Below are 20,674 nucleotides of genomic sequence, written 5' to 3' on the forward strand. Positions count from 1 at the left end.
ACCATCCTTCTCGGATTTGGTATTCTATTTGACCTTTTACATTTTCCTCCAGTGGGACAACTGGAAGGACTCCACAATTTGTTGCTGCTCCATCAGATCACAGGTCTCTTCTGGATTGGAAGTACACCCAAGTCACACTGGTACCCAAAGTAAAGGGTGACAAATGTCCTCTCGCTGGTCTATGTGGAGACTAACAATTAGTTGCAGCTTATTAATGTAGATGGGTCCAAGTTTTGAAGTATATCCATAAGAGAAGAGTCAATCAACTCTCTTCAATAAAATCTGTTTATCTCCCATAACTGGAGTCCTTCACTTCCCCCTTACCATGTGCTGCGGGAAGGTAAATAGGTGTGGTGAACATGCAGATTCATACACAAATTAATAAGGTCCCCTTCAATAAGCATTGTGCAAATAATATGAAAAGGTTGTTTCTTGAGAGTGCCATACTGGCTTCACTTATCCTTGGAGCCTCAGAGACCTCAAATGTTGTTTCACTCTATTTGGGTTTCTAGGCTAGAATTCACACAAAAACAGAAATTAACTGAAATGTATTTGGCGGTCTGTTGTCCTTCAATAGATCAAAGCTATCTGTGACACTTGGCCTGTGACCTCCAAATACAGAAGCCCTTCAGCATGTGTCACTCCTATCTCAATTCACTATAGGAAGCTTGGAACATGCCAGCAAAGATGTTCCCTATGTCTGTAGTCAGGGAGTCCAAATTTGAAGATGGTAAGCCTTCTGATTGGGCACTACATTCCTACAACCAGTTCCAGTTTACCTCTAGGATCAGTAAATTATAATTGTTTGAACTTTAGAAGATCTCAGAAGAACCAGCCGGGAAGACTTCTTACCAGAACTTGAATGCTCCTTTGGAACTTACCTCCAGCTGAGCTGCTGACTGTTCTAGGAAGAAGCAGTCCTGGACTGTCCAGTGTGGAAAGAAGCTGCTCGTTACCAACAGGATATGAACTAGGGCCCAGTTGAGACCTATGTTTATGATGACTCGGGGACAGCATGCTTTGGTGAGGACATCACAAGTGGAGAAATTGCTGTAGTTAGATAGAGGGGATATTTGAAAATCTAAAGGGTCTCATAATCCACTTCACCCAAAAAAATCTTCAAATTCTTCAAATCTTTGCTGCCTTCTTCCTATGGGACTTCCAGCATTTCCAGGTTTTTGGCGGCTGGGCATTCTTTAAGAGGTCCACTCTCCTATTCCTATTGCCTTGGTTTCATGGTTCGACTGAGACAGAAAACATGGTTCAGATCCTTCCTAAGTAAGACGTGTACGGTGGAGCGGGGCACCTAGCAGGGTTTCCCCTTGTCCTCTCTTTCATTTGCTCTAGCTTTAGAGCCATTTGCATGCACAATTCCAGACGATGGTCACTTTAGGGGACTATAGATCTTGGTGACTGTACCTCTCTCTGTATGTAGATGACATGCTGTTATATATAAGAGGTAACAACTCCAAGCTGGAGGAGACAGTAGCAGCTTTGAGAGATTTTGGACACTTATCTGGCCTGGAGGTTAACTGGAACAAGTCTTGCGTATACTCACTGAGAACTGACCCGGGGGAGGCTCGAACCCTCCCGTCCGTCCAGATGCTACGGTGTGAATCTGTTACCATTTGCTATTTAGGAGTCACCGTTTATCACTCAAAGGGACTTGATCTACTAGGGTAACTTTGGCCGGACCATTGCTGCCCTGAGCTGCAAAGATGGTGGTTTTGTCGAGGCTCCTCTACTTATTTGTAGCCCTGCCAGTAGCACTCCCACGTGGGTTCTTTCGGGAGTTAGATGGTATCCTCCTTACTTTATACTCGGGGACTTCCCGGAGTCAAGTGGCACTATGGAAATTGTGATTGCTGGTGAATAAGGGAGGACTGGCAGCGCCGTATTTTGAACTTTATTATTTGGCTGCACAGTTAGAATGGCAGTCAGTGCTCTGGGATAAATTGGGCCACCAGGAACGTAAATTGCCATCCAAAACTCTCTTAACTAGCATCTTATTAAAACCGGTCCCTGCTTCCATGGTGCCTGACAAGAACATGTTGGTCAGGACTGCGCATTTTTCATGGGCACGGGCATTACAGAGAACACGCAATAGGGCTCTGTACACATGCGAGCAACCCTTGAAAGTTGCTCTGCGTTGGCAGCACCCAGGGGGGTTGGTTGGGGCTGCACCGGTGGATGGAGGTGGGACATACTATGCTGTGCAATTTGTTTGCGGGGAGTGAAGCTTGTTCCTTTCTGGACTTGAGGGAGGCATAGGACATCCCGTTGGGACACTTCCTGCTGCACAGGGCGCTATTGGGCAGAGTCAGTGAGTGGTGGGGGCATGACACTTCAGAACCCCCAGAACATGAGTCCATGTGTTACTTATTTATAGAGCTTTGCTGAAGAGGGCTTGATTAAACTAAACTCAGTTGTAGCAGAGCTGTGAGGAGGACTTAGGCTCGACTTGGAAGAGGACCTGGAGCTAACCGCCAAGGTTTCCGGGAATGCTCGATTTATACTCATTCAATGTTATTACCTACACAGGGCAATCCTTACCCCGATATGCCATGTACCCTGGTCCTTTCTCAGCATGCCCTCGATGCCGTGTGGTCGATGTGGGATTCTACCATATGGTGTGGTTCTCTCCAACTTTGACACTGTACTGAGCCAGTGTCCTAAAAGTTGTTTGCTGAGTTACAGATAGGCACTTTAAGTGTACTCCGCAATTTAGTTTGTTGGGCCTGTGTAGATGCAGTGCAGCCCAAAAGGTGATGGACAGGTTTGTGGATTTGGTGCTAATGCTCGCCCGTAGACAGCTGACAAAGAGCTGGAAAACAGCCGGTGGCACTGATATATATCGATGAGGGCTGAAGCTGAAGAAGTGGGCAGATTGCTAGAGGAAGTGATTTGGAAAGAAGAATCTAGAGGAGTGCGTAGAGCTCCGATACTGCCTACTTGGGATGCTATTATAGTGGCCTGCCCAGGGAACTGATTGTGGTTGAGGAGGTGTTGTATTTCATTGTATGGCATGTTTGTTTAAAAAACGTTCTGAAAATAAAAATTTAAAAAAGGTCTGGTAAGGCATGATGGTTGCAAAAAGGAATATAGCACAAAATGGGGAGGAGCTGAGGTGCCTAGTCTAGCAGCATGGAGTGGGGATATGGATACAGCCATGATAACTGAAAGAGCAGTATTTGACAGGAGGGGATGCCCCAAAAAATGGAACAAAATCTGAGGGGCTTGGAATGCCTACAGAGGGAATATATGTGATCCACCACAAGACCGAGATGACAGTGCTTCACACTCAGAGGAGGACTGATAACCCAGGAATACGTGAAGGGAGTTGGGTCCTAAATGCTACAATAATGAATAACTGTGGCTTTCTCATATTTACATGTAACATTGATGATGATGTGAAATGCTTTATTGATTATCTGCACTTAAGATTGTTTTCCTGTATTGCTGGAATGAAAATGAATAAAAATGTTTTTTTTTAAAAGTACTGTTCCTTTTTATGGCAATTATGCTAGTTGTACTAACCTTATCTTACTGTGTTTTATTCTGTGGTTGAGATTATGATTGTAATAGAACAGACCCCTATATTGCACTTGCATTGCACTTTACTATCCAAGTACAATTATTTCAAGGCCCACATTGCACTTGTACTTGCACTTTACTATTAGAATATAACTACTTTAAGGCCTCAAGATGTTAAAGAGGAGGATATTCTATTGTGTAGTCAGCGTTGCGATCGGGGATTGCCAACCCGTCGTTTTGAATTCGGAGCCTCTGAGAAAGAGCCAGGCCTGGATTGATTTCACTGCCCTGAGCCAAGGATACAATAAAATTTTGGCTGGTGCCATTCAACATAAACAGAAATTGGTCAATACACATTATAGAAGTCCACCATTCAGCCATGCAACGTACTCATCGTAACCAAAACTTGAGACAGGATTGCAAGTAGTTCAGATAACAAGAAAGTATTGGTCCTGAGGAGAATCCCCATACTGTGGGAGATTCGAAACGCGTAGACCACATCTTCGCTTAGGCCAATCTGAACTGATTTATTCCGTCGCTAAATTGTTTACTGTGTTTAATTTGGGTGATGGCCTTTGGATTCTAAGTATTGTTTTTGTATTCATGAAATATCGAATTTTGAGTGCTACACCAGAAAACAGGGTTTTGGGAAGCTACCCCAGGGTGGGCATTCTGTATGTATGATGTGAAAATGTATGGACGGATGTGAGAACTAGGTGTATAGATGTATGATTCAGACACAGTATGTATGTATGTTGTGTATAGAGTATGTTTTTTAGAGAGTGAATGTTAAGTTCAATTCCTAAAGGGGCTCCTAAAAGAAAATTGATAGCGATTTTGACTGTTTAGAGTTTTAATTTTGAGCAGTTCTAATAAAGCTTTTGAAAATATTGCAAAGTGTGATGAAACAGATATAAATAAAGTTTTTTTGATTTAATTCAAATGGAAATAGTGGTTTTGTGAGGGCAGCTGTTTTATTCACTGGTTCTCAAATTAATGGTTAAAGAACAGTGCAGCACTGGCATTCAACTTTGTTTAATGATATTTTGGCGTGGCCTTGCTGCGCATAAGCCAAACCCTAGGTGTTTTCTCTCTATTGGGCTAGGCATAACGGCAGGAGGATTACCAGTAGATGATAATGGGTTAGTTACGGAAGGTGGTATCATCCTGGAAAAATCAATCCCTATCATGGGACAAGGAGCCCCCGATACCCCTGTAACAGTATTAGATCATGAGCCTAAAGTACAAGCTGATACCCGCTGTGCCCAAACGCCAAATGGTACACCTACCCCAAAGAGAAAGAAAGGGAGTAGAAAAGTAACGATGGGCGCTACTAAGAACGTGAAGGGTCCTACCGTGAGAGCTGGGACAAGACTAACCACCCTAGCCTGTAAAAGCACAACTGAGCAAGATATGCCTATAAATGCACAAATGACAGCTATCATTATAGGAAAAATAGAGGAAATGTTAACGTCGATTAATGATAAACGTAATAAATTATCTACTGAAGTTTCTAAGATTAGGTATACTTAAGGATATAAGCACTAATAATGAAAAAGATAGATATTATAAGGGAAGGGGCAACTGGTCCATCATCACAAATAATTGACCCTTCAAAAAAGGTATCCAGTAAAGACATGAAAAGGGATGTACCAAGGGGCATAAACGACTCATCAACTTCAAAGGAAACAATTGGGAGACCAACATTAGTAAATAACATCAGCCAAAGGCAGCAGGTAGAGGCTAATCAAGCGGAGCAAGCCTATGTGTATAGATCTCGCCCCGAAAGATCCCACATTATAAACTGCGAGAGTGAGGAGAATAGGGCCAATAAAGGTAGAGTAGATGTATCCATAAACCTACCACCTGAATGTTGCCCCTATGTGGCAGTTTTGGTTAGTATCCCCCCATTACAGCCAGGTCAAAAGGAGTCTCATGATAACCTAAAGAACAGAGTAGTGCATTGGTTAACTAAGAACGGTGGATTTCCAGTGGAAGGAGCTGATCAAATACTTCTAACACAAGGAGTGAGTTGGATAGGCCCCTTACGTAAGACCCATTAAGGGGATTGTATTATTATTCATTTTAAAAATCAACAATGGGCAATAATTACCATAGACAGAGTAGGCTCGTCTAGGCAACATGAACAAAATATACCTCTATTACCCCTTGGGTTCTTTTATAGGCATCTAAGGCCGACCCAATTGAGGCTAGAAGAAGAACACAGCCAACTATGGGCACCCTTTGATATGCTCACTCACCCCCAAATGCGCTACTGGTTTCGAATAGATTCCAGGCCTTGAGCAATCTTCAAGATATTGACTGACAAAAGGGTAACTATCAGTCCAGTATTGATATCAGCTCTACTGGAATAGGGCTAGCAGACAGTCATATGATTCAACAAGCTGTAAATGCTTCTCCTGAAAGGGCTTCATCTGACATCATAATTGCTGATAGCTCTTGTATTGATTTATGTGATACTAACAGTAGCATGATATCACAAGCGGTAATCACTCCTCCTGATAGGGCTTCATCGGATACTATAAGCAAAGAAAGTAATCGTAATAATTTAAACGATATAAACGGGCGCTGATAGTCATCTGGAGACCCCTACTGCTATTTTAGAGAGCGGTATAGGAAATGGTTACAAAATAGCAACTTGGAACATTGCAGGATTTATGAATAACCAAGACAAGTTAGGATGGCAAGATGTTTTTAATGGGTTAGATATGATTAGCCTGCAAGAAACTTGGTGCCTCGACCCAATATATATAGAAGGATTTCATCATATTGGTTAGAGGCTGTACCATCAAGCGCTGGAAGAGCGAAAGGTGGGCTTTTGACCCTCAATTCAGACAATTTACCAGTAACTGTTGAAAAGGTTGCTTCAATTGGGGCACACTCACAGATTATATGGATGCACTGCAATAAGGGAGGGATGGGATTGTGGTTGGTCAACTACTATAATAATGTGTTTGACACTAACAGGAGTAACATTGTAGCTGATTTGGATAAAGGGCTAGGTACCTTCTTAGATTCCATTAGTAACAATGTGGTACTTATATGGGTTGGAGATTTTAACATCCAAACATTATCTCTGGCAGCTACCCATATTTGTGGCATAAAGAATGATAAAGGGGATGATTGTATACATCTTACACACAATGGATATGGGAAAGTGTTAAACACAGTGATTGCTAAATATGATTTTGAAATATTAAAGTATGCCTGTGATATAGATGGGGACCTGATACTATCATTTATTGGGAGGAATGCTACTTTGATTATTGATCATGTTTTAATTTCATCTAGCGCTACCTACATGTGCAATACCCCACGGGTTGCCCAATTATAATTAAGTGATTACAATTGTATTGTTATGTCATTTCAAATGTGGGGCATAAAAAGGTCAATGCACCAAGGTACTGTAGTAAACATTGCCCCACATAGGCCCAATGGGACCCGTATTAGATGGGATGAGTGTAACCCCAAAAAGTTATAAATGAAATCATCCTAAAATGCAACAAAGAGATTAATTATTGTTTAAAAGAAGAGGTAGACCATAGGGAGTTGATTGCTAACTTTGCAAAGATTAATATTACTATTGACAGGATTTTAACGGCTCCCAATAAGGAGGAAACGAAAAAAAGAAAGGGGTGGTTCGACCATACTTGTACTGAAGTGTTAAAGCAACTGAAAAAGCCCTACACTGTAAGACGAGAGACAATGTAATAATTAAAACCCTAAGATATAATTATAAACTTGCCATTGATATGAAGAAAAGGGAGCTACAGGAAATACCATGGGACAAACTCTTCTAGACCACAAATACTAAGGTATTTTGGGATTCTGTAAACATGCCGTTTTTGAGGGATGATTCACTCCCAGAATTGTTATCCCATGGTACATGCGAAGCGTGGGTATCACATTTTAGGGGCATTTTTAATCCAATGGGTTTTGTTACATGCATGGCACAAAATCTAAAACAGAGTGAGTGGCCTGCCTTACCATTAAATATTACAGTGGAAGAAGTCCAGGAAGGACTAAGGGGAAGCAGGAGAGGGAAAAAGCCAGGTGCTGACGTAGTACCAGCCAATGTATATAAATCTGAGGTTGATCTGTGGGGGCCAATTCTTACAAAGGTTTTTAATCTAGCAGTGACCGAGTGTATACCCCCATTATGGGGTCAGTCAGTTAGTGTCCCTGTCTATAAAAAAGGAGCTAGGTCAGAAGCCAAACAATATCGCCCCATATCACTTTTAGATTCATCCGTAAAAGTGATGAGTAATGGTTTATTATTGTGACTGGAGGAATGGGTAAATGAAAATGATCTACTTTCTGCAGCGCAATATTGTTTTAGAAGAGGACTTTATTTTATTTATTTTATTTTGAAGGGTTTATATAGCGCGAACCTTGACCCTTGCGGGTATCAGAGCGTTTACACGTGCGGTAATTAAACAAAAGTGACAATGTACATAAGAAACATAGTATTTCGAAATAATATCTTATCTTCCAGCTGGTTGTTTTAAGAGTCAGATTCAATGTACAAGTGCTTCACCAATCTCAGTAGTGCCTTTGATTTAGTTGATCACACCATTCTGTGGCCTACTTTACTTAACCTGGTGGCACCTATAGGCATTTTTGAGGGCTCTGGGCACGCGCCCCCACACTTGTTAGCACGCAAAAACACATACAATTGTAGATTTTAAGTTGGATACAATTGAATAAGCTTGACAAAAGTCAGAGTGCAGGCCCACCATTTGAAGACCTATAGGCATTAGCCACTTTCTTGCAAGGCTTTATGAAATGTTATCCTGCAAAGTGAGATATGGGACACAGGGTGAGTGCACTTCAATTTTTGATGTAAAACGTAGCATTTGCCAAGGCTGCGTCCTTGCTCCCTTACTTTTTTTGCTTTTTATTAATGAGATTGATAAAGTGCTGCAGTTGGAAAAGGCAGATGCACCGTTAATATCAGGTAATCCCATACCTCTTTTATTATACACAGACGATGCAGTGCTACTGTCTAGGACCCTGATCGGTCTACAACGACTCATGGATAAATTCAGCATGTTCATAGGGGAAAGGAAACTGTTAATTAATAAAAACAAAGATGGCACCAAAGCAACGAAGTACAAAACCTTTTATATTGATAGATCCCCAGTTCGAACTATTAAAACATTCTGCTACCTAGGGGTAACCTAAAGTTGAAATGGGAAATGGACACAGGAATTATCTTATGTCTGTTCCAAGATGGCTAAGAGATTCATCACTAGAGCCTTATATGGTGTAGAGTTTGGGGTTATTATTGTTGCCAGGCCCTACAACAAGAAGAAAATGCTTTTTTAAAACGTCTCCTAAGTCTACCTCCTTCAGCATCTACTGAATTAATACACCGGGAGGTGGATCTGACATACCTAACAGATTTTACCTCTATGCGGCCACGGCTGATATGGAGATCGATATGGGTTAAAGATGAAACAGCTGAGACCGCTGATACTTACCTGACACGCCGCGCCTGTCCTGGGAGAAGCCGCCACCGCCGAGAGTCATTCTGCCAGTAAAACCGCGCCGCCGCTCCGGGAACCACAACACCCGGCAGGCCTCGCGGCGGCGCGTTGGGTGACGCGCACGGAGAGCGCGAAGGGCGGATAAAGCAGAGCAGATACCGGCAAAGCGGGGGAGACCGCTGATACTTACCTGACACGCCGCGCCTGTCCTGGGAGAAGCCGCCCCGCCGAGAGTCATTCTGCCAGTAAAACCGCGCCGCCGCTCCGGGAACCACAACACCCGGCAGGCCTCGCGGCGGCGCGTTGGGTGACGCGCACGGAGAGCGCGAAGGGCGGATAAAGCAGAGCAGATACCGGCAAAGCGGGGGAGACCGCTGATACTTACCTGACACGCCGCGCCTGTCCTGGGAGAAGCCGCCACCGCCGAGAGTCATTCTGCCAGTAAAACCGCGCCGCCGCTCCGGGAATCACAACACCCGGCAGGCCTCGCGGCGGCGCGTTGGGTGACGCGCACGGAGAGCGCGAAGGGCGGATAAAGCAGAGCAGATACCGGCAAAGCGGGGGAGACCGCTGATACTTACCTGACACGCCGCGCCTGTCCTGGGAGAAGCCGCCACCGCCGAGAGTCATTCTGCCAGTAAAACCGCTCCGCCGCTCCGGGAACCACAACACCCGGCAGGCCTCGCGGCGGCGCGTTGGGTGACGCGCACGGAGAGCGCGAAGGGCGGATAAAGCAGAGCAGATACCCGCGTCGCGGGACGCGAGCGGGACGCCCGGGGCTAAGCCCGGGCAAAGGGCGGGCCCTCTACGGCCCTCAGCGGCACGAGGAGGCCAGGCTAGGCCATCCCTCTAAAATCTACCCTTGTGCTCTAGGGAGTAGTTCCTGTTACTCCATAGACAGTGGGGGTGCAAAAGCCTTCTTGTTGACCGGCTCCAAAATCCTAGCTATTTAGACGGGGGTCGGCAAACCGGCCATATAGCTGACATCGATTTAGTCTGGAGCTTGGATAAGGAAGGGGCTATTTCTGCAAAGCGGACAGCAGATAAAACATCTCTACGAACCAGGAAACAAGCCCATTGGAGACCTGCACAAGGCATTGACGTAAGACTTTTGTTTTAAAATATTGAAACTAATACCTTGTTATTTTATTGGGTTGTGGGTGTAAGACTATCACACATCTTGCATAATAATGCCTAAAAAAAATCATCGTTTGGTATCTGAAACACCCAAGAACACTATGGAAAACTATCTTGTCCAAGTGGTTACTCAGATAAACAGCAAGCGCAGACAATCATTGGGTCTGTCCCAGTCACCTGTTCTCCATTCTTTGAGCCCACCTACTTCCTCACAATCAAACGAGTCCTTGCTATTAGACTTTAATAGTGATGTTCTGGAAACAGCTCCCTCAGCAAATGTTAATATTGACATCAGTACAACGAATGCGACGGATATTGAACAACATGCGGACAACGAGTTAGATGCACAGGTTGTCATCGAGGCTGTAGACAATGATGAAAAAGAGGAAGTGGTGGATGAAGTACCTGCAAAGCAGTCTGCAAGGGCAGTCAGAGCCTGTCGCAGATTACAAAACAAACGTGGAGGGCCACGCTCAGGAAAAAGCAAGGCTATACCACTGCAAAATCCAAAAAGTACCCACCAGAACGATGAGGAGAACAATTCGAGGGAAATATTGGACGAGGACTTAATGTCACGAATAGCGGAGCTGTTAGAAATTAAAATTCAGACAATTATCAAACCACTTATTAGCAAGATTGATAAACTTTCTGCAGAGATAAAGAAATTGGGAGGTACTCAAAATGTATTAACAGATGCCATAGGAAATGTTTTAAGTAATGTCAATAACGGCCATGATTGCTCAAAGGAAGATAATGAATCTGGGTCAACATCAGATATTACGCCACCAGGGCCAACTCTTTCAGAATGCCCACAAACCGGCCATATCGTTCATGACTTGCCATTAGAAGCCCCTTTCGTTCAATTAGTTGATCCATCACATGACACAGTGCCCCCAGCGATAGAAGATAACTCTACACAATTTGTAGTTGAAGCATCACCACTAGTGTTAGTGTTAGCTAACACACCCACCCTATCACCGGGTCAAATTGAGTCAGCCTCGTCGCTAACAAGCAAGGCATTATATTGGCTGTCAAATAACCTGCGGATAGCCCAGGGGGGGGGGAACAACGGCTGGCTAACGAAATTAAAATGGCAAGGAGGGTTGGATGCATAGGGAATAAACAAAAGAAATGGAAGGGTGACTGTGTGATACTAACCTTCGCAACTCCATCTGCTCTTCCTGATATTCTACCCAACATACTACCACCACAAAGAAGAAGTAGTTCCATAATCCCCCTCACATTGGAATTCTTTTATAATGATTCGCAAAGAGCCAATAACCATAAGCCCCTGAAGCCAGCTTGGATAGCGAGAGAAAATGGATGGGGTGGGGGACCTACAATGTGTGATACAAACCATGTCTCCAAAGATAGGACTGGCCCATGGCAAGTCAACCAACACAATATTCCTCGTCATATTACCCCAGGACAAAATTTGAATCTAATGGGTAGACGAGGGCTTGGTATACCACCAAATAACTGTGGGATTTTAGGTACTGTTGGTTACAATGGAGGATGGCCAGGTATGCAGCAGCGTTTATTGCACCCTAATACCCCAGCACCTATAGGTAATGGTAATTATAATGGAGGATGGCCGGGTACTTACCTGAATCCACCGTTTCCTATCACACCTACACCTAGATGGAATGTACCTACAAATGGTTGGGGTTTTGGGGCTCCATCTTACAATTGGGGAGTTAGTACCTCAAATAGGTTTGACGCCCTAGCTGGTTTATCCGATTGCGATTGACTTGATGGAGGGGCTTTGACAAAGTCATGTGGTGCAAATCATATACATTCTGGTCTGCCCTCTGTAGTTGCACCAAAACAGATTGCACTTGCCGAAAACCCTCAACAGTCAATGCATTCCGTAGACACAATGGTGCGAACACCACATCTAGATGTAAATGGACCAATGACTCCGCAGCTGGTAACAAAGGAACCAGGGGTTTCGGAATTAACAAAAATCATTTGTTGGAATATTGCAGGTCTGAAAAAAAATCTTTCAGATCCGGCCTGGCATGATTACCTGGCTAGTGGGGATTTAATTATGTTCCAGGAAACCTGGGGGCTTGAGAACTTTTTTAAGGTTAACTACAGATCCTTCTTCATCCCCGCAGTAAATACAAATGGGGGAAGACCTTCTGGCGGCCTAACAATTTGGGTAAAAATTACAAGAGGCCTGTCCTTTAAGCAAAATGATACAAATAACCCCGACCTGTTACTACTTGAGTTAAAAAACACTATGGGCTGCAGCATTTATGTGATCAATATCTATAGTAGACCACATCGATCATGTACAGAATCATCAGTTGTAACCCACTTGAGTAATATTGTGACAGGGTTTGATCAAAATGCAAAAATAATTATAGGAGGTGACTTCAACAGAGGTTTTGAACCTATCATAGGTTTAGAAGACATCTATAAGGATGAGGACGGTGCCAACAATATTCCTTTAGTTGATACAAACTACAAAGCACCCTGTACAGTGAGTGACTTACAACTATTGAACTTAACTCTAGAATCAGGCCTACGTGCCTGCAATGGGCGGTTGCCATCAGACTCCCCCAGTAAACCAACATTTACTAGAGGGGTGACCCACAGCCATTTAGATTATTTGTTGGTTTCTTTAAATCTATGGCCTATGACCATCGATTTAATGGTGGATGACCGTACAGAGAGTGATCATTATCCCCTGATTCTATCTGTCCAGACCCAGATTTTCATAACCCTTGATAAAAGTGTTAGTAGCACAGTATCCTTGCCACAGGACCCTCTAGTGGCAAACAACCGTAGATCCCTGAAGTGGCCAGTGGTATTAGACAATACAAAAATTATTAGTCAAATCTACAATGTATTTGTGAGGCACATGTCTGCCCTCTTAGGGAACAGTATTGCCATCCAAAGTCCGCTTTTGGTAAAATCCCATGAATATCTAATTAACCAACTTGGTGAGATCTTGAGCAGGGCGGTAAAGAGACCACAAAACGCCCGGAAAAGTAAACAAGCCGGGATTACTTGGTATAACCAGAAATGCCGGAAAGCTAAAACAGATCTAATCACAGCGGTTAGGGGGGATTCAGCGAATATTGTGAGAACTAAGAGAGCTCAGTATAAAAGAACCTTGCAAATGGCCAAAAAAGAGTGGGATGAAAGGGCTTCGTCAGATCTGCTGGATGCATGCAAGTGCAGAGACCAGACTTCCTTCTGGAGCCTCATTGCTAGAGGTACCAGGGGGGCTACGGAATGCAAAGATAAATTTCTAGAGGAGAAAACATGGGTCGAGCATTTTACCTTGCTTTATTCTTGTGAAAGTCAAAGTGAGACTGAAAGCTGGGATAGTTTACAGGCTCCCTTGGTAGCCCATGACACACCTCTTGTCTTTTCTTTGACAGAAACAATTTTAGCAATCAAGGCAGTTAAGACAGGGAAAGCCCCAGGCCCTGATAAAATACCAGGTGATCTCTGGAAACACGAAAATTATATTTGGGCTCCCTACATCAATTTATTATCCAATGAAATTGTTTGTGGAGCTCCTGTTCCAGAAACCTGGAAGGGGGCGGAGATTGTAACACTGTTCAAAAAGGGGGATAGGTCAAATCCTTCACACTATCGGCCTATCAGCCTAATTGACGTGTTGCAAAAAAGTTTTGCCCGACAAGTTCTTGGTAGGCTCACCTCTTGGATCGAAGAGCACTTTATTTACACAAAATACCAGGCAGGTTTTAGATCAAAGATAAGCACTATAGACCAGGTTTTTAGATTTTTATGTTTAGTCTGGAAATACACGATTATAAGAAGTTCCCATATATACGTGGCATTTGTAGATTTGAAGGCAGCTTTTGACATGGTTCCAAGGGAAGCCCTATGGAAGACACTAAGTAAGATGGGCGTCCCTGCAAATATCCTTCAAATTTTAATTAGACTTCACGAGAATAATTATGCACGAGTCAGATGGGGACCTAATGGTGAAGTTAGCGAGAAAATAAAAATAGCAAAAGGGGTAAGGCAGGGGTGTGTAATGGCACCTACCTTATTCTCCTTGTACGTTAATGACATTCCCGAAACTCTTTTGGGCTGCGAGCATGACTCTCCCAAATTGAGCGGGCAAGCCGTTCCGGCACTGTTGTTTGCAGACGACACGATTTTAATTTCTCAAACACCTAGGGGACTCCAAAACCTTTTAAATACTTTTAGTTTGTATTGTCATGACAAGGGATTAGAAATTAATTCCTCTAAAACAAAAGTTATGACAATCAACCCTCATAAAGGTTTTAAAAAGGTCTTTAAGATAAATAATGAACCTATTGAAGAAGTCCCCAATTTTAAATACCTGGGCATTATTTTAGACAGTCACGTCACATGGAAGACGCAATTGGAGAACTCAAAACTAAGGCTGACCCAAAATCAGTGTCCGATTTTAAAGAGGCATAAGAATAGCCATTTTAAAGCAGTCTCACCAGCTATTGAATTATTCAAATATAAAGTACAATCATCCTCACTTTATGGTGCGGACCTTTGGGCTTATGCCTCAAAGGATACTTTTCGAGTGAGGGAAAATTCCTTTATTAGGCAACTCTTTGGGATACCAGGGTCAACACCACTGACACCGGTATTATGGGACCTTAACTTTAGACGTACAGATGACTACGCTTCTCTTCGTCCGCTCCTTTATTGGATCCGTTTATGGTCCGTTGAGGAGCTGACAGATTATAGAGAAGCATTGAAAGAGATATTGGCCATAAGGAATAGTACGCATTTGCCATGGCTAGAGTACGTCAAGAAATGGTTTGAAAAATTAGGGCTAAGTGACTTTTGGTTTGATCCTGATTCCCTCACAAATAGTTCAAAAAAGATTTTGAAGCAAAGGTAATGGGATTACATCAGAGACTCAGTGTTATTAAACCCCAGAACAGGGACCCTAACTTCGAAATTTTTCGAAATTAAAATGACTATGTATTTAGAGCCCCTTATGGATGAAATTTACCCCCCACTGGTCAAAAGCCTATATTTAAAGTTCCGGTATGGTATCTTACAACTAAAAGAAAGGACAACCAGCTGGACCTGTAATAAGGGGTTGGCCGGGGCCGCTGGCTCTGATATATGTGAGCTATGCGAGATGAGGTTGAAAGAGGATGAGTCCCATGTTTTATTTATATGCCCAGCTTACCTAAGAGCCAGGAAAAAATGGCTCAAGCCAATCTGTAAAAGGCTAGGCTTCAGACAAATTAAGGTTGGACTTAGAATTTTTAAGGGTGACACTGCACAAACGATTGTGTTCAGCCTAAGTCGTTTTCTCCTATGTGTAGCCTTGATTAGGAGGATGAAAAACCTAAAAACCTAATGAAATAGGCTACTTTACCATGTTTTTACGTATTGGTCAGCTGCTAAATGTTGCTTGCTTACTGTCCTGATGTGTATTCTTCTTTTTAACAAAACAGTTAATTTATTTTTTTATCAAATTTGTATATTTAGTGTTCTGTATACTAGAGGGGCCAATCACGATCTAGTCAATTAAGTGGATGGCTTGTAAAATGAACTGAATTTTAGGTATTTTTATGCAAAGGAAATGTGTTGACATTTTACCCGCTGCTATTGATTCATTACGTATTATATTGTAACATAATGTATTATGATTGTATGTTGTATCTTACAAGGTTTTTTAAACCGAATAAAGATTGAAATGTAAAAAAAAAAATGAAACAGCTTTTACTAGATCTATTATTAAAGATTGTTTACTCCTCAAGATGAAATCACGTATCCTGTGGTTAAAATATATTATGGATACATACAGCTAGCGATTTAATATCCAGATTCCTGATAACCCGGGCCAAGTGGTTTCCCTAAACAAAAAGGGAATCAAGGATTCGTTTTTATTATACAAAAAAGAAAATTGTAAGAGGAGAAACAATCAAGCTTTAAATTGTATTAATCAATTGAATCCAAAAGAAGAATCCAAGATTATCTGAAGAATCCAAGATTATCTGATTAAAGTGAATAAATCCTCACATCGTTATGTGCTCACTAGATTGATATTAGGTATAGTACATCACCTAGTCGCATTTCCAGTTATGAAAACATGCCCCTTGGATTCTACCCCTTGCCCTTGCAAAGAGTTCTCCAAACAAAGCACTGTGCACTTTATACTCATCTGTCAATTTTATTTGTATTTTAGACGTTTTTATGTGAAACCGCTTTTTATAAAAAACAATGTAAGATCGCATCATGATGCTATGAATTTACTTCTTGCACTGAACGACCTGGGAACTTGCTATTATGTAGCATTATACATTTTTAAAGCAATTAATGTAACGAAAGATATTGTCACTGTAAACTGATTAAGGAACAGATATATGTGAGATCGCATAATGTCGATATGATTAGCCATTGTTTGTAAATGGTTATGGAATTTGGTATCATGCCGTGTTGTTAATTTTGTAAGATATGTTACCATCACTGTCTTCTATGGCTATGGAATTTGCGATCAAATGACATAATTGATTTTAAATGTGTATTTTAAACTCTTGTAAATGCTTTTATGGTTGTTCTAACAAACCGAATAAAGTATATTGAATCAAATCGCATCGACACATTCTACGTGTTTGTAGGTGGAAGAATCAGAAAGCTCCTGGTGTCCTTCTCCAGCAAAACAAGATTCTGCTCTTACTGATAATGTCAATGTGGAGGCACTTGAAAAGGTTTTAAATGGTGAGAATAACCCATCATTAAAGAATGTAGTTATCACTTTTTTGTTACCTATTGTATAAACGCATACTTAACATTATTTCTATATTGGTTTATTAACAGAGATGAACAAAGAAATTAATTTTTTCTTGGGGAAATTTGCACAGATTTTGAGGCAAGTATATATTATATATCATTTTGTTATCCTCTCCCCACCTCGTGATTATCACCTATGTTTATACATTTTAAAAGGCATTAAAGAAAAAGTATACAAGAATGCATTTAGAGTATAGCCTGTTTAGTCTGAAGCTAAAAAAGGTCTAACAATAAGGTATCTTCTTAATTTTAGCCTGTTTACCCTGACCTACAAAGCTGTTCTCTGGTTCCTGCCCTAAATTGAAATGCAGTTCAGTATATATGGACAGTTCTTCTTCATCTCAGAAGTTGTAACTCTCCCTCATTTAGTCTCACTAAATGCATGGTGTAATGTACATTCAAACTTAATAGCTCCAACCCCGAAACAGAAATTCAGTGAGACATGAATATATGAAATTTGACTGAAATGCCTGGTGCTCTGGAAAATAGTAAACTGGCACTGGTCATTTTTAGACAAGCATAGGTAAATGCATTAGGATTCGCCTATGTGATTAATATTCATTTTGTGTTGAGAGATTTAGCTTGGTGAGCAGTTGTGCAATATATGTTACTGAAACTCCTTAAAAGTGTTATGACTTGTTTATTCAGAAAGCCAATATATTTTGCTGTAACTCGTGGTAATATAACGCAGTGAGATTAGGTAAACGGCGGAATACGAAGGAAATAAAACATGTAGTGCCCAAGCACGTTTCCACGTTTGATATGCGTGCATACTCCAGTGAGCTCATGAACTAAACTTGCAAAGAGCTGTGAAATGCCCTCACCCCGCATTAAGAAGAGAACAGGAAAAAACAGTAAAAACTATGAAGCATACAATATTTTTTACAATGCAGTGGATCACCTGTAAGTGTCTGTGCAAGTTTATGTTGTGGGTGGCTGTTTATAATGCCGCAGGTTTGAACGCTATTGAGGAGAGGATTAAAGGCAGTGCAAATTACTCACTATGCCTGTCATTGGGGCAGGGCACAAAGGTGTTCAGAGACTTTTCATGGTCTGGAAAGCACCAGCATTTTTTCTTGGCAGGCAATCAAGTTGCCTGACACACAGATGTTGCAAACATGGGCTCACTCCTAGACGTTGGCTCTAACTTTGTAACACAAAAGATTTATCAGCACAGAACCACATCACCATCTAAGAATCACATGATCATGACCAATTGAGAAGTATAAATAAGTTAATGTTTTTATCATTTATTTCATGGCTGTATCCTCTGTCCATTTCACATGCGTATACAGATAAATAATGTTTCCCCTCGTTCATCCCTGTTAAACATAAGAAAAACTGGATCTCAGTGCACCACTCGCAATGAGCATTATGAAACAATTAAAAACCAGAGGAGAGGTTTTTATTTTGTTTGCTGTTTTATACAGCCCTAAGCCGACCAAAGCTCGTCTGACAGGCTTCTCTAATGATGTCTTCTAAAGGCAAAGCGCTGTCAAACCTTCGGGCTGAGTTTGTGATGTATAAAACAGCAAATAAAACATGCCAAGATTGTTAAGAAATTGTAGGTGTTAAGACCATAAGAAAACTCACCGTTGAGAGGACCTAAGGCGGAGGAGGGCCACAATGCATGGGGCAAGAGTCAGGCAGCCGTGAAACGTCCACAAACCCGTTTCTATTCAGAGTAGGTTTAGTAACTCATTGGAATAGGCACTTTGCATCCATGAAAGAAGGAAGATATACGGTGAGGAAGTGGCTTTATTGGATGTGATGCGATTGATGAGAATGAAGTTGCTAGTGTTGAAAGCTGAAGTAAGCAGATAATGCAGTGGTCTCAAAGAGTGGATGGAGGGACTGTAGCTGAGCAGAGACTGTAAGCACAAGCTGGCTTTAGTAGAGTGTTTAGTGAGGAAAGAAAATAAATTAACCGGAAAGACTGCTTATATCTATGGCCAAAAAGCTCATGCATCAGTATAGTTGTAAAGACTGGTGTACAGGTACTGGAAATATTGCTACCAAGACCACCAATAGCAATTGATCAGCAGGTGGCACTGCAGGGCCACGCAAAAGAAAAAAGGCACTTACTTTTAACTCGAGAGTCAGAAAGTAAGAGAGGCAATGCGCTTTAATTGTATTGTAATTGTATTTATATAGCGGTTACTACCACTGACGAGGCATCAAAGTGCTTTTCTGCGAGTAGCCAAAGAGGATTAGTGATGAATTAGTGTAGGGAGATATAAAATTAATTTAAGCTGTGGATCCGAGTTTGTTATTTGGATTCAAAAAGGATAGTGGAGTAATAGAAGACGGAAGGGTTTGCATTCAGTCCAAAAACACACGACAGCAACTTGGTCCACTAGACTTATTTGCACTGGTTAAATGGATTTTCTGACGCGCTTTACAAGTCTTCGTGTTTTTGAAGTATGCCAGTCTGGTCATTAGGACAATACGTAATAAACAGGCTATTATGGAGCTCAACAAATCTAAATGGGACAAATACAGAAGGAGCAAACAGTGCATACAGTAATTAGCTCACTGGTAAGGGTGGGGAGAACTAATTTTCCATGCAGAGTTAGGAAGTTCAGACAAGTGACAATAGAGATAGGTTACCGAGGAACACACATGTTTCCTAAATGTTAAGTGTTAAGTGTGTGTTAAACCAACATACATCTCCATAATATCAAAGCACTAGTTTCCAGCAGCCGCAGCTGTGTAGCATGTTTTGTCAAAGGGCTAAGGACTGACCAGAACAGAATAACAATGGGGCATTGTTTATCGACCTTGCACTCGGTGTTCAGACTAAACTCCAGGAACAGGCATAGAACACAGAAAGCAGACGGTTCTCATGTGAAATGCACAAACAGTCTTGCAAAATAAAGTAATGTAGTAACTTGCGCAAAAGCAGCGTCATGGCAGCAGAGCTAATGCTAACTTAGCAATGTCTACAATCACCCCAACGGCTATATGACAATATGTGTGCTTTAGACTCCAGAATTTTGCCAGTAGCAGCAAAATCATTTCTCATATGTATGTGTTGGAACGGAAATTCCAGAACCATTTATTAGGGGTGGGTGGTGGCAATCTCTAGACATTTCTTCCACTTTAAAGATGGCACCAGGTATAAAATTAGAACCCTCGAACCAACCATTCATGTCACTCCTATACCTGTGGAGGACCCTCAGAAAACTGCCTCATGCCTCAGAGAACTGCCCTTCCTATTAAGGCTTACTGTATTGCTTGATCTCAGGACTGACAGAGTGACTCCAAGGGCTATTTGACAGGCCTGCTAATCTGAGCTACAAGGACATAAAAAGCTCCAACCACTTTGAACCTGCACATGGACCCTTGGAAGTGGTGCTAATGGTGTACAAACAGCCAAAAAACAAAACTTGTGACTCCGAAGGTTGTCAAGCAAAACGTGCTCTGAGAAGCAATAGGAGGCCTAGACCTACCTTCTCGCCAATTCGTCCAATGTGCATCGCCATTCTACCTGATTTTACTGTAGTTCCAGCTACGTTCTTCTCCGCAGCAGCAAATCCTGTTCAGCGACTCCTCTCCGCTGAACAGGAGAGCTCAGTGGAGCCAGGGATGAAGCTCAGGTGGCAGACTGAATCTGGAAAATATTCATTAGTACCTTGCAGGGCCGGTAAGTGGTGCCAAGTTGCTCTGGACTGATGTCATCCTGCTCTGGGAATGGAATGCAGGACCTATAA

General features: G+C 42.1%; 1 protein-coding gene across 6 annotated transcripts in view; it reads left to right on the plus strand.

Annotated features, from left to right (window-relative positions):
• Positions 1 to 20,674, plus strand: part of LOC144761789 (uncharacterized) — a 367,002-nt gene that overhangs the window by 237,591 nt on the left and 108,737 nt on the right. For all 6 annotated transcript variants that reach the window (XM_078647041.1, XM_078647037.1, XM_078647038.1 and 3 more), the window contains 2 exons: positions 16,790 to 16,889; positions 16,989 to 17,040. In XM_078647041.1, coding sequence (XP_078503167.1) covers positions 16,790 to 16,889; positions 16,989 to 17,040 — 152 coding nt within the window. The remainder of the gene's footprint in view (positions 1 to 16,789; positions 16,890 to 16,988; positions 17,041 to 20,674) is intronic.

The sequence above is a fragment of the Lissotriton helveticus genome, chromosome 6 (genome assembly GCF_964261635.1).
Source record: "Lissotriton helveticus chromosome 6, aLisHel1.1, whole genome shotgun sequence".
Classification (NCBI taxonomy): Eukaryota; Metazoa; Chordata; class Amphibia; order Caudata; family Salamandridae; genus Lissotriton; species Lissotriton helveticus.